Source organism: Vulpes lagopus, chromosome 19 (assembly GCF_018345385.1).
Source record: "Vulpes lagopus strain Blue_001 chromosome 19, ASM1834538v1, whole genome shotgun sequence".
NCBI lineage: Eukaryota > Metazoa > Chordata > Mammalia > Carnivora > Canidae > Vulpes > Vulpes lagopus.
Window position 1 is genome coordinate 38,025,689 of NC_054842.1, and position 18,937 is coordinate 38,044,625.

The 18,937-nt window shown below is 43.3% G+C and overlaps 1 protein-coding gene across 20 annotated transcripts in view; it reads left to right on the forward strand.

Annotated features, from left to right (window-relative positions):
* ZBTB38 (zinc finger and BTB domain containing 38) overlaps positions 1-18,937 on the forward strand; it is a 130,407-nt gene that overhangs the window by 96,898 nt on the left and 14,572 nt on the right. For 8 of the 20 annotated variants that reach the window (XM_041733718.1, XM_041733720.1, XM_041733717.1 and 5 more), the window contains 2 exons: positions 3,443-3,603; positions 8,907-9,195. The exons of 5 other annotated variants lie outside the window; for them this stretch is intronic. In XM_041733718.1, the coding sequence (XP_041589652.1) occupies positions 9,142-9,195 (54 nt within the window). In that variant the 5' untranslated portion in view covers positions 3,443-3,603; positions 8,907-9,141. Of the gene's footprint in view, positions 1-3,442; positions 3,604-8,906; positions 9,196-14,572; positions 14,672-18,937 lie in introns of all 20 variants that reach the window. 7 more of the 20 variants (XR_005984554.1, XM_041733729.1, XM_041733728.1 and 4 more) reach the window with 3 other exon arrangements.

The following is an 18,937-nucleotide window of genomic DNA, read 5'->3' on the forward strand; positions in this document are numbered from 1 at the left end:
GACAAAACCACAAACCAGAGACTGCCCAGAAAAACCAGAAGCTGGAAAAGGCAAGGAAGGATTGTCCTCCCGAGTCTTTGTAGAGAGCACAGACCTATGATGCCTTGATTTCGAACTTCCAGCCTCCAGAAATATGAGAGGATAAGTTTCTGTTGTAAGTCACCAAGGTTGTGTAACTTGTTACAGCATGATTAGGAAGCTGATACAGTGTCCAGTCCTTGTCTTGATTCAGAAATGCCTCGGAGCTTGTTAAAAATCAGTTTCTGGGGCTTGACCCCTGACCTTTCTGAATCTGTGGGTCTCTGGCACCAAGAAACTAAAGTGTTGTTTTGTTTTGTTTTGTTTTGTTTTAAAGATTTTATTTATTCATAGAGACTGAGAGAGAGAGGCAGAGACACAGGCAGAGGGAGAAGCAGGCATCATACAGAGAGCCCGACGTGGGACTCGATCCAGGGTCTCCAGGATCACGCCCTGGGCTTGCAGGCGGCGCTAAACCGCTGCGCCACCGGGGCTGCCCTGTTTTGTTTTGTTTTTACATGAGAGCTCGCTTTCATGAGAGCGAGCACTAGAGAGAAAGCATAAGCAGAAGGAAGGGCAGAGGGAGAGGGAGAAGCAGACTCCCCACTGAGCAGGGGGCCTGATGCAGTACTTGATCCCAGGACTTCAGTCTTCCTACCTTGTTAGAAGTGCAAACTCTTCTCTTTGTAGCATTCCAGCTGTTCTCTCTTTAAAATCTCAGGCTGAATTCGTAGGTTTTCAGGATGATTTGAAAGTTATCCAGGTAAGTTGGTGAGGACAGGTGACTTGGGGACCCTATTCTCCCCTATCCCAGGACTTCGGGATCATGACCTGAGCTGAAGGCAGTTAAACGACTGAGCCAGCCAGGTGCCCTGAAACTAAAGTTTTAATAAGGGCTTTCAGGTGGTTCTGATACATCTGTTACCCCTTTGGTAGTGGTATTCCTCAAGTTCCTTCTGTTCATCCACTTTACCTTCCTTGGCCAATATTCCTGCTCATGTTTGCGACCACATCCTGTGTGTCAATGCAGTGCACATCTAATTCTTCAGCCCAGCTTCCTTTCAGCAATAAGATCTCTTTTGGATGCCTCTTGATTGAGAGCATCACTTGCCTGTGGGAGCCTGTGGGAGATCCACAGGCTCCTCAGGGAGCACAGACTTCATTATCGTCCTCCTAAACCAGCTCTTTGATCTGGTACCCTAACTGCCAGTGGCACACTGAGGTAATGAAACTGGGTATTAACCTTCATTCTTCCCTCTCTCTCTCCTCTGAATTCCAGTGAGTTGATTCTTTCATCCAAATGGCTTTCAGGTCTTTCTCCCCTGTTCATTCCCCACCACCTTCTCCTTGTCTTCTTTCTAGACTCCCTCCAGACATCCTTCTCACCAAATGGTTCCCAGAAAGATTTGTCTACAAATTTGCCAGATGATTCCCGCTGAAAATCTTTTAAATGACTCACTGTCGTCCAGGCTGCTCATTAGAATAATCTGGATATCTTTTTTTTTTTTTTTAATTGCAATACCTAGTATTCACCCAAGACCAAACAAAACAGAATCTCCGGTTGGAGCCTAGTGTTGGTTCTTTATTCAGTTCCCATAGGTGATGCAGTTTAGGGTTGAGAACTTCTAGACTAGAGGATAAAATCCAAAGTCTTGATAGTATCCCAAACTCCTCAACTATATCCCTGCTAATCTCTCCCTCGCCATCTCCATCAGACCCTACCCACACCCTGTGCGGCAGCCATACCCACCTCTTGCCATTCCCTAAATGTGTCATTCTATCTCACGCCCGCTTGCCTTTGCTTTAGACCTCTGCCTGGAATAGAATGCCCCTTTCTCTCTGGGATTCCAAGAAATGCTCTCTGTCTTTCAAGACTTAGTTCTATCTCTCTCTCCTTGACTCTGCTTCCCCAAACTCAGTTTAAGGCTGCATGCTCCAGAGTCCTAGGCCCACTTGCTAGTGCGCTTTGATTATCACAGAGGAGCTGTTTGTCTGCATGTCTGTCTCTTCCATTAGACTATGGCATCCAAAAAGTTGCTGAATGAGGGAAAAAATAAAGGAGTAAACAAAGCCAAGGGAATGAAATAGTGTTTTTGCTTCCTAAATTATTGCACCTATGCTACCTTATATCTCATCAGACACTTAAAACTCTGCTTGGCTTTAATGAATGTAATAAAGTTGTAGAAGTAGCAGTTGTGTGTAATGCCATTAATTAAATGTTTGCTAGCTGCAGTCTCCATAGTTATTGTTTCATTTAACTAACTCAATAATCATCTCAGGCATCATTCCCATTTTACAGAGTGAACTAAACAAAATGCTTGCCATCAGGTAATGCAAGATGGCAGAGAACACAAAGTGGAATGCATGGATGATAACCTGGTCAGCTGTATTAATAGCATATAGGGTGGTCAGGAAAAACTGGTTCTGTTGATCAAAATAGCTCTTGGTGAGTAGTCTTTTGAGTGACATGTTCACATTTGGCACCAAATTTGACATAAAACAAACAAAGCCATTAAACAGCACTCAAAAGATGAGATGGTGATTTCTATTTATTAACATTTGGGATCACATAAATACAGTCTTCCTGTTCAGCGTGCTAGAAGGAGTGTGTGACCCAGAGTCACAAGATCAGGGTTGAAAACCCAGCTGTGCCAATTACACAATATGTGATGTTAGGATTTTGGCTTAATTTTTTTGAGCCTCAGGGTCTTCGTCTCTGAAATGAAAATATTATTTCACAGCCAACAGGGGTGTTGTGAGAAAAGAAAATGAAATGGTATGTACGAATGTGATTTGGAAATGGTATAGGACTAAATGGGAGTGAGGCTGAGCATGCTTGTCCTTGTCCTTTGTTTGGATCCAGAAGGTTGGCCTTTGGGAAGTGTTGGGATGGGGAAGGGTGATGTTCTGCGGTGTCAGTGAATATGGGCACTGAAACAGTTACAGGTTGTCTGATTTCTGGGGGGGGGGGGGGAATGGGCAGGGTATGAGGATGCTGGGCTGTGAGCCCCAGAAAAACGCATGGCATGAGCTAGTTGGGGAGGATGTGAGAATGGAGACGAGTGGTTAGAAAATTAGAGTCCTGTTGTGCTTAATGAAACAACAGAGCTGAGAGAATGTAACTGGACAGGGTTTTACGCCGGTTCACCTCTAAGCAGGGGCTAGCCTAGGGACCACAGGTCAGGTCCACGGAGTTTGACCTCTTGTTCTTTCAAGTAAAAGTTTTCTTTGCTGCAGCTCAGAAGTTTTCTGAATCTCCATGTAAGAGCTCACTTCCCTGAGGTCTCAGGGTCTTGGTTCTTAACCTATTAATCCGGTAACACAGCCAGAGCTGTTCTTCACAGGGTCACTTCCTCATCGTGTGGATTCAACCTCCTTCTTCCTCAGAAATGAAACCAAGCCTTTATCTTTTTTATTCTGATAGATTGAAAAATATTTTCCAAGTCCTGATCTCAAAATACGATCTGTTCGGGTGAAGGGTGTGCATGTGTGAGAAGAATGACCACATTCTGCCACTGTCTGGAGGTGGGCATAGGAAACAGCCCTGCCTTTCTGTCACAGACATCGCCCTCCTGAACTTAACCTGTAAGTTTCTAGAGTGTGAATCTGTGTGACATGTTTTTAAAAAAAAAATCCAGTAGATCTAATATGAGACAGAATTGACGTTCTAAAAATATCCCAGCACACTGGAGATGAGGAACAAAATGAACGTGATTCAATTTCATCAGAATAAATGAGGGAATTTTTGAGCTAAAAAAATTCAGGCTTGGAATTTTGGAAGCCAAGAAGGAAGAAGAAAACAAGGGAAGAAAAGAGAACTCCATGCCCGAAAAAAAAGAAAAAACACCTGTATATCCTAAATAAAATAAATTACCGAGCGCTGTTTGCTTACTATTTGCACTTGCAAGTGCTCAGATACTCTGATTTAATCTTCCCACACTCTGTGAAGTGCATAGCATTCACTCCATTTTATAAATGAGGAGATTGAGGCGTAGGGAGGTCAAGTTCTTCTGTGGTCATGCTGTTAGTAAGCAGGTCCCAGCATCTGCCTGTCGAGCCTGGTACAGTGAAGCATGTGGGACCAGAAGTCTAGCAGCCAGTTTTCTTTTGTTTTAAAGATTGATTTAGGGATCCCTGGGTGGCGCAGCGGTTTGGTTTGGCGCCTGCCTTTGGCCCAGGGCGCAATCCTGGAGACCCGGGATCGAATCCCACGTCGGGCTCCCGGTGCATGGAGCCTGCTTCTCCCTCTGCCTATGTCTCTGCTTCTTTCTCTCTCACTGTGTGCCTATCATAAATAAAATAAAATAATTAAAAAAAAAAAACAAAAAAAAATAAAGATTGATTTATTCATGAGAGACAGAGAGAGAGAGAGGCAGAGACATAGGCAGAGGGAGAAGCAGGCTCCATGCAGGAGCCCGATGCAGGACTTGATCCCAGGACCCAGGGAATAGGACCTGAGCCGAAGGCAGACGCTCAACCATTGAGCCACCCAGGTGCCTAAGCAACCAGTTTTGATCAGACCATGAGCTCTTAGGCAAGTCATTTGACTTCTCCATCCCTCAATCTTCTCACATCCAAAATGAGAGGACCAAATCTGATGCTGCTTTGGTCTACAAAACCCTTTGCGGTGGAATACCAGAAGGAATTTAAGATGTTTAGCCCAGGGAGAGGGCCATGCAGAGTAAGCCTTCAAAGGGCTGTCATGGGGCAGAGGCTACAATTGAGGGCTCCTTCTTTGTTCCCGGTGAGGACTGCTCCTCTGAGGAGGAAATGCCTGTGCTGGGTGGAGCCCTCACCATCCCCTCACCCCCTCCACCTCCCACCTCAATCTGAAGAATCTCTAGAAGCCATTCGTGGCAAATTAAGAATGAGTAAGAGTGCAACGTCCACTTAGAAGCAGGTTCTTTGCTTTTTGTTACCTAGAACACTCAGTGTCCATTTATTTTGGAGCAGTAGCTGCTCATCTGCCCGTTTTGAGAAAGATTTGGGGCATTGGATTACCAGCTACCCCGACACGAGCATTTCTGTGTGTGGACTCAGCACCATCTTGTGGATGCAGCTCCCTGGACTGGGGATGGGCTGTGGTCATCAAATGGAAAAGAACCTCAAAACGACCCTGAAAAAGCAGCTGCAGAAGCAAAGCTCTGTTTAAGGGATCATATTTTTTAAAGGGGCTGCCTAATCTTGGAGCTAGGAACTGCCTTAGGGAATTTACTTTGATGACCCAACCCTGTTGTTAAGCCCGACACCTGGAAGAGCAGGATGGGCAGATCCAGGGACACAGCAGCCAGACCTTCCCAGGAGTTGTGTGTCTACCTGGAAGGGTATCAGTGCAGAGGCCTCCTGGAGAGAGAGCCCGAGCTCCTCCCTCTGTGGCCCTGTTCCCTGTATCCTGCATCCAGCCCCACCTCCTCTCCTTCTTGCTGGTATTAATTGCCACTCAAGGCATAACTTCTTTATTGTGTTTAAAGGCCCCCTTCTTTCCCAGTGAAGTGAGGATGGAACAGAATGAAGGGGTGAAGAGAACAGAGCACTCAGGTTGTAAAATGTGTTGCCTTCCGTAACTCTTGTCTACTAACACTGGTGAGGCTGGCCACTTGGATGTTTTGGCCATTTCTATGTGTGAAGAGACTGAGTAGTAATAATCTAATCTGCAGCTAGGAGGATGGTCTGAGGCAGTCTTGCTCATCGCCTTTACCCAGAATGGAAGGAGCAATGTGTAGACCCAAAGAAGCCACTGATCTCTTCTCTGCTTATTCTTCACAGTAGGGTTGGGGTGTGTGTGATATCTTTAATGGGCTTGTAGGACCCCCCCCCCAAAAAAAAAACCAGCAGTCACTAATTTTGTATTTGGCTTTTATGTATCCTAATATTAATATCATGATCCATGTACTCATTCCTTCAAAGTAAACGTTTGTTCTTTTAGTTGCATCACTGTACCTACGCCAGCATATTCTCACAAGACCTTAATATAGGAACTCTTACTGGGTTACCCGCAGTCCCTTATTTTGCTAAATATTTGTTTTTGCACTTCCATGAGTATTTTTTAGCTAACTTCTTTTCTTTTGGGGTCAGCCTGGCTTCCAGCTGCCCAGCCTGTCAGGAATAGTCTTGCTTTGGCTTGCCAGAAACCCTGGAAGCCTGAGACTCTCCAGGCCACCCATCTTTCCATTAAGCTTCAGAGAAACCCCTGCTTACAAAACGGCCCCTGATTCCAGTAACCTTTCAACCAACAAGTATTAAATTGGTTGCTATTATCAAAATGAGATGGGCAAAAGGAAATGAGTTGTAGGTATTGTTTTCTGGAGTTTTCACAGAAAATTAGGGTGAAAAGAGCAATAGAATATGAGATATCTATGTTTCATCTAATCTTATAAAGAACTGGGTTATATCCATTTTGTAGATTTTTAAAAAAAAACAACAATAGGTTTGGGAGTGCCTGGGTTGGTTGGTTAAGCGGTTGGAGCTCAGTTGGTTAAGCGCCCAACACTTGATTTCAGCTTATGTCATGATCTTGGGGTCCTGGGATTGAGCCCCTTGTAGGGCTCTGTGCTCAGCAGAGGATCTACTTGAGGATTCTCTCTCCCTCTTCCTCTGCACCTCCCTGCCACTCCAGCTCATGCTCCTGTGTGCTTGCTTGCACTCTGTCTTTCTCAAATAGGTAAATAAATCTTTTAAAAAAAAAAAAAAAGAAAAAGAAAAAAAGAAACAAAAGAAACAAAACCTGTCTGGAGGTGCTAATTAACTTGTCCTAGTTCATACAGCTAGTAAGTGGCAGAACTGGAGTTTAAATCCAAGAGTGTGTAAGCAGAGGCACTGTTTGACCCTCTGAGTCTAAAGATTTAACTGTACAGACAGGACAACTCAATGTACAAGAGAAGGAGAGCTTGAAACTATTGACTACTTCTGACAGTTGTCAAAAATTTCCCTCTAGGACTTCAGTAGAAGCCTGAACCAAAATCCCAAATAAGCACATAAACCTGTTAAACCCCAAACTGAACCCACGTTTTTATTTTTTTTGCTGAACAAATCTAATCAATACACTTGCACATAAACTTAAAAAATTATAAAATTAATAAACCAAAGTGTTCTCTAAAATAAATCCTACATAACAAACGGACATGTTACTAGATTCCTAGTTTGAAGTAAGGAGGAGGTCCCAAGATGTTCGCCCTCTAAAAGTCCCGTGGTATGAGGAGAAAGGAGCAAACGTGGTCTGCCAGGAGTCTGTCTACAGAAAAGGTAAAGAAGCAGAACATAGGGGAGGCTTTGTTTTTTGTTTTAGAGAAGGGGACAAGGGACAGAGAGAGGAGAGGGACAATCTTAAGCAGGCTCCATGCCCAGTGTAGAGCCCAACTCAGGGCTCGATCTCACAGCCCTGAGATTCTGACCTGAGCTGAAACCAAGAGTTGGACACCTAACTGACTGAACCACCCAGGCACCCCAAGGGAGGCTTTATGAATGTAAAAGAATGTTGCTATCTAAAACAGGTAACCCAATAAACTGAGGTACCCTAGCTTTGCCTTACATAGCATAATTTGAGTGATCTGACATAAAAGGACAAGAACACATCATGGAAATTTATAGATGATTTAAGTATATGTCTTAAACGTTATTTTAGTCTCCTTCCTATAAAAAGACTTTTACCAGAATCGCTAATATATAGCTAAGGTGAATGATTTTTATTTGAATTTTTGATACTTTTTTTCCACCTGCTAAGAAGAAAACTAACAGACAATGCAACTAAAAAAAGAAAAGAATTTAGACAATACTTTGTAACTAAATGCCCACATAGGAGCTAAGGCTCAGATGTAACTGCTCTCTGCATTAGGGAAGAATGATCATCTGATAAACCCTTCTGGGAGGAGTGATGAGGACCTCTGGGCACAGAGTGAACTAAAACATTTGTCCCTGCCATTGAGGAATTTCACATTCCCTCTATTTGGGGCCTGGGGCCAAGGCTTATAATATTTGTTCCTACTGACACTTGCAACTAATTATTATTTGGTAATAGTAATATTAATAAAAGCTAACATTTAGTCAGTTTGATTTTGTGCCAGACATATGCCAAGCAACTTATAGGTATTATCATTTAATCCTTGTGTTAACCCTGGTAGATTCTATTTTTAGCTCCATTTTGCAGATGAAGAGGCTGAGGTACAAAGAGCTTAAGAAATTTGCCCAAAGGTCACAACCAGAACGTGACAGAGCCAGGGCCATCTGACACCAAAGTTCAGGCTCTTGCCCACTATCCTAGACTGGACGTGGCCTGTCTTACCCTGAATTATCCTTCTGTAGATCTCTGTTTTGTGAACAGACTAATACAGTGCTTTGGGGCCTCTCAGTTCTCCTGATTCAGGAGCTTTATTTAATCTCTGCACCCGCTTGGCTTTTCAAAACCCACTTCTTTTTTCTTTTCTTTTTTTTTTTTTTTTTTAAGATTTTATTTATTTATTTGAGAGAAAGCACAAGCAGAGGGAGCAGCAGAGGGAGAAGCAGGGTCCCCCGCTGAGCAGGGAGCCTGATGCAGGACTCTCTCCCAGCACTCTGCAATCATGACCTGAGCCGAAGGCAGACGCCTAACCTACTGAGCCACCCAGGAACTCCTCAGTACCTATTTCCTATGGGAACCCCTGTGTTGCACTCAGTAATTGGTGAGTGGTAGGCATTTGATAAATAGTACCTTGAAATAGAAGTGGATAAAAAATTAATAATTTTGGGGAACCTGGCTGCCTCAGTCGATAGAATATGCAACTCTTGATCTCAGGGTTGTAAGTTTGAGCCCCATGTTGGGCAGCCATAACTTAAAATCTTTAAAATAATAATATTTATGAACACCATTTATTACTTTGAAGTTTACTTTTTTTTTTTTTTTTTTTTTTTTTTAGAAAAACAAATTTAAAGTAGAATGTTACGAAGAATTCTGAATTTCCCTAATGTATTCGCCACAGAGCCACCTGGTGGTCCATATGGCATCTTTGTACATTTTAAAGAAAAGGCCCCCTCCATCTGGCAGGAGGATACAGCCCTCACCAGTGCACCTGCCTGGCCAAGGAGAGCATAAGCTGGCTCTCAGCCTCCCTTTTCTCACAGCATTTCACACGGCATAACCTGTACCCCTGCATGTGGCAGCCCTGCTCAGGTCCAGCCAACAGTTTGCCAAGGACTCACACACTAGTAAGTAGGCTGGGGTCATGAGCATATGAGACTTTGATACCAAGAAAGAGGTGGAAAAGCCGAGTTCTTGTTGCTCATAAATCTGAAATTGGTTTTTGAGTCACGCTGCTTGGATCTGAACGCCAGCTATGCTGCCCACTAGTGAAATGATTCTAGTCAAGTCATACAGCCTCTCTGCATCTCAGTTTTCTCATTTGCAAAATCAGGTTGCCATGAGCTTAATTGAGATGGTGTGTGCAGAGTATGTAGAACAGTACTGGATGCATGGACATGGCTGACATATAAGGTGGATTTCCTCCTAACAAATGAGCGAGTCTTACTGAGGACATGGATTCATTTGTGGTGGGATGTCAGTGTCACATGAAAGTAGTCCTTGGGAAGGCTGCCCAGGGGGGCTCTGACACAAGCAGGAGACAATAGTGAGCTGTTTCTTCATAGCATAGTTCAAAGTCATGGGCCAGTGCATGTGCGCAGCTTTTTTATACTACACCCACATGTTTACTACTTTGAAATTTTATTTTTTTAAAGCTATTTTAAAAGTTTGTTTCCAAGTTAACCCAAGCACTCAGGGGCAAAGGCCAAATCCTTTGAGTTTAAACTATTTAAGAACAAAATTCATCTGAGTACATTTTAAAGACTTTATTGGCTTTATTCAGTGATTTGTGAATTGGGCAGCATCCAATCTAGCAGATAAAAAGGAGCACCAAAGAGCTGTGTAAGACAAGAGATTTTATAGGCAGCAGGGAACAGAAGAAGGAAGTTACACTAGGCAAATGGATTGGTTATTGCAAGGCTGCTTTCCTTATATAGGACAGCAGGGTATCATCGGGCAGATTGCTTATTTAATGCTGACCAGTTGATTCCTGACTGACTGGTTTAAGATTCCATTTCAGGAAGAGCCAAACTAAGTTATGTTTCAGTTTGGTGACGTGGGGCTTAGCATAGGTGACTCCATTTTGGGCATTGTCTCTCACAGATCAAGGCATATCAGTAGAGCTTCAAGTATTGCTCTTTTCCTTCACTTGAGCCAAAGCAGAAATAGTAAGTCATTTTTCAGTGTTTCGAAGCCATGTTTCAATGTTTCAGCTTGTTTGAGCAGTGACAGCTTTGTGGGCAGTAGATGGCCCTGGCTTGTCCTATCTAGCCCGGCTTTAGGCTAGCAGTGTTGATCTGGTTACATGTGTGTGTGTTTCCTTGTAGCATGTCAGAACAACCTCTTGACTTTTTTATGCTCAACAAACATACTCATCCCTTACCATAGGTGACAAATAGGGCAATTCGTGTTGCCTTAATGCTAGATCCAGAAAGCTTGGTTTCAGTGCCCAGTGTAGTAGGCTTTAGAAGGCTTGGTGTTTGGTTGCTTTTTGTTTTTGTGTTCATTTAATAAAGCTTTATTAGCCCCTGTTATGTGACAAGTCCAGAGCTGGGAGCTGGGGATGCTGGTGAACAGTCTTAGTCCTTATAAAACTGATACTCTTGTGGTAAAGGTACACATTTGTTGATACTTAATTACAATCATAATGAGTGCTATGAAAGAAGTAAAAGTATGCTAAGAATATGTAATGGATGAACCTAATTAAGGGGGAAAGAATTGTTGGATGGAAATAAGAGTAGGCTGCCACCTGGGCTAGGAGGGTGTTCTAGGATACAGAAGCAACATGTACAAAGGCCTGGAGGTAGGAAGATCCTAGGCATATTCAAGAAATAGAAAGAAGGCTGCCGAGGCAGGGTAGAGTGGCAGGAAATGGGATTTAGTCGCAGAGGACTTATAAGCCTTGGTGAAGATATTAGAATTTGGATTTAGAGTGTTAATGAGCTTCACTGGCCAGGTCTCAGTTCCGTGTTTATGGGACTCTTTTCTCCATTTGTCATGGAGAAAGCGCACACCCACAGTTGGCCCTCCCCTGGAGAGTCTCTTTCCCTGGTGCTCCCCTGAGGCTTCATGCTCACTGCTCTTATGCCATACTCTGACTGACAGATCTCCAGCATGAGCTTCTTGATCTTTGAGCCTGCATCATCCCCAGTCCTATGCTGAGAAGGCAAATCTAAGTACTCATGGGCGAGGGGAGGCAAATGAAAACTCATTTTCCTAATTACACACACTTCAGATTAGCAAATCCTGGCTATGCAGTTCCTTTTGTCTTCTGAGTGCATGGACTGAATTGAATTGGTAATAGACTTTTAAAAGTCAGCCTTTTTTGGGGTGCTTGGGTAGCTTAGTCAGGCATCTGCCTTCAGCTCAGGTCATGATCAACCTTTTTAAATACTAAAATTTTAAGTTGGCAACCTGTGGGTGTAAAGGCCTTGGTGTCAGGTGTGTAACCAATTCTGGGCCATGGAGCAGACCTTAGGACTGACTTAGAGGATGCCTCTGTCCCTCCACTGTCTGCCCGGCTGGCCTTGAGTGCCCAGGCCCAGGGCCATTCTCTACCAATGCTCAGTTTGCTCTGGTGACAGCTGCTCAAGGCCAGGGGTCTGCTTGCCTTAACTCCGATCCCACTCTGACACATTCTGCTTCATGACAGGCAGTGTTTCTTGGTTACTTCTCAGCACGTGACCCCAGGTGGCTGCCTCCGGCAGCTCTAGCTCTTGAATCTCAGCCTGGGTCTGTTCCTGCCACGGGCTTCTCAGTGGTGATCCTATACAGTGAGCCTACCGTCTGGACTTGGCACAGGACAGTTCTGTTCTGGGTAGATCAGGTCACCTGCTCTGTCTTCACTCCTGTTGTGACTGCACATGCCCGTGAGACAGCAGAGAGTTGGGGGCTCAGCACTGTGCTGCCATCCGAAATTACAACTCCCCTGTAAGCAAGGCACTATCTGGGCTGTTTCCACTTGATACTGTGGACCCAATAATATCAGCTTCCATATATACCCCGCACAGACTCTTCTAATTCTCTTAACCCTGTGAGTATATAGTAATATCTCCATTTTACATGCCTACTGCACAGGATGGTGAGGGGATTGAAAGAATTAATACGTGAAGTGCTTTACAACCTAAAATGCATCAGATAAAAGCAACCTTATTCTAAATTGATTAGGGAAATTCAAACAAATTGTCATAGCAATATGTAGGGTGCCTACCCATATCTAATACTGATTTAGAAACATGTATCTATTTACAATATGGATTGTCTATTTAGTAATTGAATGTCGAGGGTCTACTATGTGTCAGGCACTATTCTAGGTGCTTAAGATACATTAGGGAAGAATATCAAAGATTACTGCCCTTGTGGCACTTAAATTCTAGCAGGCAGATGGATAGTAAGCAAGGAGTAAAATGTGTAATCTGTTGGAATGTTATGGTTACTGTGGCAAAGAAAAAAGCAGAGCAGCGTTCAAGGCATTAGGAATGCAGGGGAGAAGGACGCATTGCTCTTTTAATCAGGGTGAGCATTTGTGTTTTTTGTGCACAACCCACTTAAGTCATTCAGCAACTGTTTCCTGAGTGCCTGTCATGTGCTGTGTCCTGTAGATAGATGTAGCAGTGAATAGGATGGACAAGGTCATTTCCCTCCTGGAGCTTCCCTTTTGGTGGGCAGAGTATGGACAATGACCAAGCAAACACATGTGATGACTGCAGGTTGAGATGGGTAGTATGAAGGAAAACTATCATACTTCAGGCATTGTGAGAGCAAGTGAAAGCAGGATCAAATAGACAGACAGGGTGGTCCCTCCAGTATGACATTTGACCAGGGCCTGAAGCATGCGAGTGAGCGAGCCAGCCACAGGCAGTACTGGGATCTGTGTGTTTCAAGGCCCCGGGGCCAGAAGAGACTTGGCAGGTAGAGTAAGCATAGGGAGGCCTGTGTGGTGAGCACAGAGTGGGGTGGAAGGGAGCAGGCAAGTCTAGAGACAGTGGATAGGACCTGGGGACCATACCAGGCCTCACAAGCCAGTGAAGCGTCTGGATTTTGCACCGACTTCAGGGAAAGCCACTGAAGGGTTTTCAGCAGGGCTTGACTTGATCTCGTTAATGTCCCATGTATCATATGAAGCATGGACTGTATAAGCAGTTCTCTCAAAAGTCACCAGCTGAACGGGACATGGTCAGTTCTCAAGATGATTCCAGCCCACACTCCCTGAGCCCCACAATGTGCCAAGCACTGCACTTCATGCTGGGTGTGTTGTGTCATTCATTTCTCCCTGCCTGATTCCTAGCCTATCCAGAAAGAACCAGTGTAAACTGTGATTCCTTATCATAAGTAGTCCTCAGAGAGCTGGGGTGCAAAGGGAGCAGGGGGTGGAGAGGGAGGGTGCCGTGGGGAGGTGGGTTTATATAGTGTAATGCCAAAGCAGCAGTTGGTGGACCCGTCCTTGCGACTAGCTAGAGGGTCAGCCTTGTTCAGTACCCACAATATCTGACAGTTCTTCCCTTGGCCTTTCCTGAGAGGAAGCAGTCAACTGAGAGGAGCATGGGCCATTAAATCAGTTGGCCTTTTAAAGGCTCACAATAAAAGTATTTGGTTTTTGAAACCAACTCTTGATGATAAGCTCACCCCAAAATGAAAAGTTTCAGAGGACAAGAGCCCTGTGCTGGTCATCTTGGTAACTCGGCCCCCACAGCATTCAGATTAAAAATGCCTCCCACATTAGGGACTCTTAGTATCAGTGAGCTTGGCTGAGATGAGAAACGAATACAGCACTGGAGGGCTTCAAAGATAAACACTGGAAGCCTGTTGGCCAGGTTTCTTAAGCAAGCAGGTATGTAGGCAAGCTCGATCCTGAGATGAACCCAAGGTACACGGGCTACCCTGAAATATTGTTGTGTTTGAAAAAGAAAGAGAGAAGCCAAGGACCTTTCCCCCCTTTCATCTTTCCAAACAAGCAGCCTGAAATATTTAACTGAGCACATTGCGTCACTCATGAATCTGATAATACTCGTTCTTACAATCAATATGCACGCAACTACAAGTCTAGAGACCAAATGTTTACCTTTTCAAAGTAATATATTCAGGTAAGGTTGTTCAAGCCAACCTCCCTCTGTCGAATACACCCTGGCAGCTTTCTGATGTCAGCCTTTCAAATGGCCTGATTTTCAGTTGAAAGAGCAAACTTGCCTTGCCTTATGATGCCTTCTTGAATCCAATAGTTTAAGTGCATTAAAAATCTGATAAATTGCAGCTCTTCTCTACCCTTTTTGAACTACATTTAGAAATCAAGAGGATTTTCCTTTTCCCAGACACAGCCATACTCTATAAAAGGCTTCTGTTTTGTAATCTGTTTTTGAGATCCGATGCGTGTGTTTCTAACACCTTGTCACATGAGGTCTGACGTCGTCACCCACCATGACTATGAAAAAGTGCCCCGCAGAGATGTGTGTGGGATGGTGGAGCGGGATCACTGAACAGTGTCCTTCATCGGCACACTTTCTACAGGGACTCTCAGCCCCGGGCAGTAGCTTCCAGCTTCCACTTCGATATGGGCCCTGTACTACCCCAAAATGGACTGGGCCTTTGACTTTTGCAGGATTCCAGGTTGGTATCCTAATACAGTGTGTTCTTTTTTTAGTTGGGTTTTATTTCTAAGTTTCTTTTTATAGCAGAAGACGTGCAGTTGAGAGAAGCAAAAGTTGCCCTCTTCGTTCAGTTTTGTTGTTATGTACGTTAGGAATTAAGTGGCCAACTTGCTGCAAGAGGGCTCTCATGGCCTTTGCCTCTGATCTGAAGATACAGAAAAATGGGCCTCAGTCTCACCCTGGAGGGTGGCTTTATTACTCAGGGTAGTGTTACCTCACTCTCTGTCAGGTCTTAAAGATTTACTAATAAAAGTACACCACATTTTATTAGCAAGCCCTATAAAGTTCTACATGATAGATATGTTGTTGATTAATAACTTAGAGGTTTTCCAAGATTTTTTTTTTTTTTGTACTGTGAGAGTTAAAGTTTATGTGGAAATGCTCATTTTAAGTTTTTTGACCTCTGTGTCTTTCAGTAAAATTGCCTGGACTAATTGGAAAGGGAAGATTTAATTAAGCTGGAAATACAGGGAATGAGTTGCTCAGTCACAGAATGAGTGAACCAGTACCTAAACGCGGTCTCCAGGATCTACTGGGGAATTTAATAGATGAGTGGATGGAATCGTATGGGCACACACAACACTGACCAAGCTAACCTTTGAGATTTGGAAGGCAGGACTGCAAGCAGTGCTAGATAGTTCAAACAGAAGAGAGCCGGTGGTCCTGCAGATCAAGGAATAGTTTTCACCTTAGTCTGTACAGTGGAGGGGGGGTGGGCACTGTTGGTCCAGCCATGCCTGAACTCCAGAGATGGTTAGCAACCACTTTAAGCTTGGGAGATTAAAGGTAGCTCTGGAATGTGTATCTGCGTGACCGTGGGTGTATCTGTGTTTCTCCATCCCTTGGTGTCTCCCTCTCCTGGGGATTTCTACTTTGTATTTAACCACATTTTCATCCACTTTGTTCCTAGTTCTTTTAAACCCATGCCTGATTTCAATTATTGCGAAGATAATTTTTAAGTAATTTCTTTAATAATCATTTTGAACAGGATGCCTGGGTGGCTCAGTCAGTTAAGCATCTGCCTTTGCCTCGGATCATGATCTCAGCCCTGGGTCAGGCTCCCTACTCAACAGGGAGTCTGCTTCTCCCTCTCCCTCTCTCTACCATTACTCCTGCTTCTGCTCTCTCTCTGCCAAATAAATAAACAGAATCTTTAAAAAAAAATCATTTGAACATTTTCTTATAGGTCAGAGTAGCATTTCTCAAACTTGTTGGCCCCAGGACTCCCTTACACCCTTATGAATCATTCAGGACCCAAAGAGCTTTTGTTTATCTGAGTTCTATATCTATCAATATGTGCCATATTCAAAATTTAAAAGGAGAACTTAAAAAATAACTCATGAATAATGACTACAGTAAACCCAGTTACATGATAAAATAATGTATTTTATCTATTTTATTTTATTTTTAAAAGATTTTATTTATTTTATTTGAGAGAGAATGGGCAGCAGAGGGGTAGAGAGGCAGAGGGGCAGAGGGAGAGGTGGAACCCCCACTGAGCAGGGAGCCTGACATGGGACTCGATCCCAGGAACCCAAGATCATAATCTGAGCCAAAGGCAGATGCTTAACCAACTGAGCCACCCAGGAATGCCAACATATTTTATTTTAAAAAATAACTGTTTTCTAAGGCAAAAGATATAATGAAGAAGAATGGCAAATATATAATGTTTAGCCTGATAGAAAGGCAGCTGGATTTTCATATCAGTTTTTGAATTCAATGGCCAAGCATGTTGTTGTAGTTGATGTAAAGAAAACCTAGCCTCATACGAATAGATCATTGGAAAGGGGAGAATTTTTCTAATAGCTTTTTCAATTAATTGTGGATATTCTTTGATACTACATCCAAACCTTGACAGGCAGGTAGTTTTTTAAAGGTTAGTTGCAACATGGAACTTGAAACTATAAGTTTCCAAGTTCAACTATGGCAATGAACTTTCCATACTTGGTCACATTTAAATCTACCAATGTCTCTTTCACCTGTTAGCCCGTACATGGTTTTTTTTTTTTTTTTTTTTTTTTGTAAAAATACCATTGGTTATATGGAAAATATTAGTTCACTAAACTATGCCTGTCTTCCAGACTCATTGCATGCTATTCAAAAATCACATTCGTTAACATTACCTCATTAGAAACTAACCTCATTAGAAAAATAATTATGTATTGAGAAGTGTAGAGCTCATCGTACTAGATACCAAAGTTTATGTTAAATCCCAACTTTTCCGAAATTGTAATTTTTTTTTTTAAATTCATGAGACACACACACAGAGGCAGAAACATAGGTGGAGGGAGAAGCAGGCTCCTTCCAGGGAGCCCAATACGGAATTCAGTCCCTAGACCGGAACTATGCCCTGAGCCAAAAGACACTCAACCACTGAGCCACCTAGCCATCCCTCAAAATTGTAATTTTCACCTGAAAGTTGAATTTTATTACTGGCAATAAAATGGCTGCTTCCTTGAGGGGCACTTAGGTGGCTCAGTCAGTTAAGTCAGGTCTTGATTTCAACTCAGATCATGACCTCAGGGTCATGAGACCAAGCCTCAGGTTGGGCTGAGCTCTGAGCAGGGTGTCTGCTCAAGATTCTCTCTCCTTCTCCCTTTGTCCTCCTCCCATGCTCATACTCTCTCTTTCTAAAATAAATAAATCTTTTTTAAAGAAAAAAAAGAAATGACAAGCATACTTAGTTCATTTTCAAGTAAATGTTTGCCCAGATACCCACATCTGAATAACCGTAGTTTGTCAGTCATTTTTTCATGTAACAAATGGTGTTCCATGAAAAAAATTTGGCTAGTCCAACTCACAACTCAAAGAACCACCCACGTGTTTTACCTTAAGGCAGTCATTGTTTTTTCAGTGTGCACTCCAAGTGTTTTGTGTGTACCTCCCATTTTGTCACACAGAATAGTAAAAAGCTGTATATTCAGTGGTCAAGATTTATTTTTTTTTAATTTTTATTTATTTATGATAGTCACAGAGAGAGAGAGAGAGAGGCAGAAACACAGGCAGAGGGAGAAGCAGGCTCCATGCACCGGGAGCCCGACGTGGGATTCGATCCCGGGTCTCCAGGATCGCGCCCTGGGCCAAAGGCAGGCGCTAAACCGCGGCACCACCCAGGGATCCCTCATTGTCAAGATTTAATAAAATTAATAATTTTTACTTTTTCATCTGGGTGTTACTGGCTTGATGCTTGCTACCGCACCGACTCTTTGACCCATCATTGCTTTTGTACTGTTAATGCACATGTTCCACATGGTGGGTAGGGGGAGACAAATGGCATCTTTGTGTTATTATGAAATAGTTTTGACATCATAAACCTGCTGAAAGGGTCTTGGGAGACTTGAGGTCCATGAAACACTTTGAGAACTGCCAGATTAGAAGGAAACTTAGGGGTAAGAAATGGACAGAAATTAATTTTTATTTTTCTAATAAAAGTAGAGAGTTAATTTTGCTCTCTGTAGAATAGAATTTGGATTCATCTGCTTCTCATTTTTAAAGTTTAAATCAGGAACTTTTCTAAGCACAATGTGTAAGCCATTTGCTGCTCGGGGTCTGAGGAGCCAGTTCCTTTTGCTGTCAACATCATCAATAATGTACTGTACCCTACAGGTGTCAGGAGAACAAAGATGAGTTAGATTGACCCTGCACTCAAGGAGCAGAGAGGGAAGGATATAAACATGAATAGATGTATAACACTACACATTATAATAAAGGTAGGAACCAAAAATCTAGAAATTCCAGAGGACAGACGCTGCCCAGATGGGCTCTTCCCTGAGATGAGTAAGTTTAAGGAATTGCCAAGCAGAGGAGCTAGAGGCTAGGAGAGAAGAAACTCAAGAGGAAATAATTTTTCTCATAGAGCTTTTATACAGATATAATTTGCAAATCCTCCAAAGTTAGGAAAAAGGTATCCATGCCTAGGGAGTATGGGTACTATGGGTGTTAATGGGTGCACTGGTCTGGGGGAGGGAGGCTAGGATGGAGAAGGGGGCTTCTGCTCTGTACCTTAATAGACTTCTGTACTGTTTGAATACTTTACCACGAGCATAGACTTATTTTTTTTTTAAGTTTATTTACTCATTTTAGAAAGAGCAGGAGCACAGGGAGAAGGGGCACAAGGAGAGGGAGGGAGAAACCCAAACAGACTCTGCACTGAGCACAGAGCCTGACTCAGGCTCAATCTCATGACCCCAATTAGGACCTGAGCCAGAACCAAGAGTTGGATGCT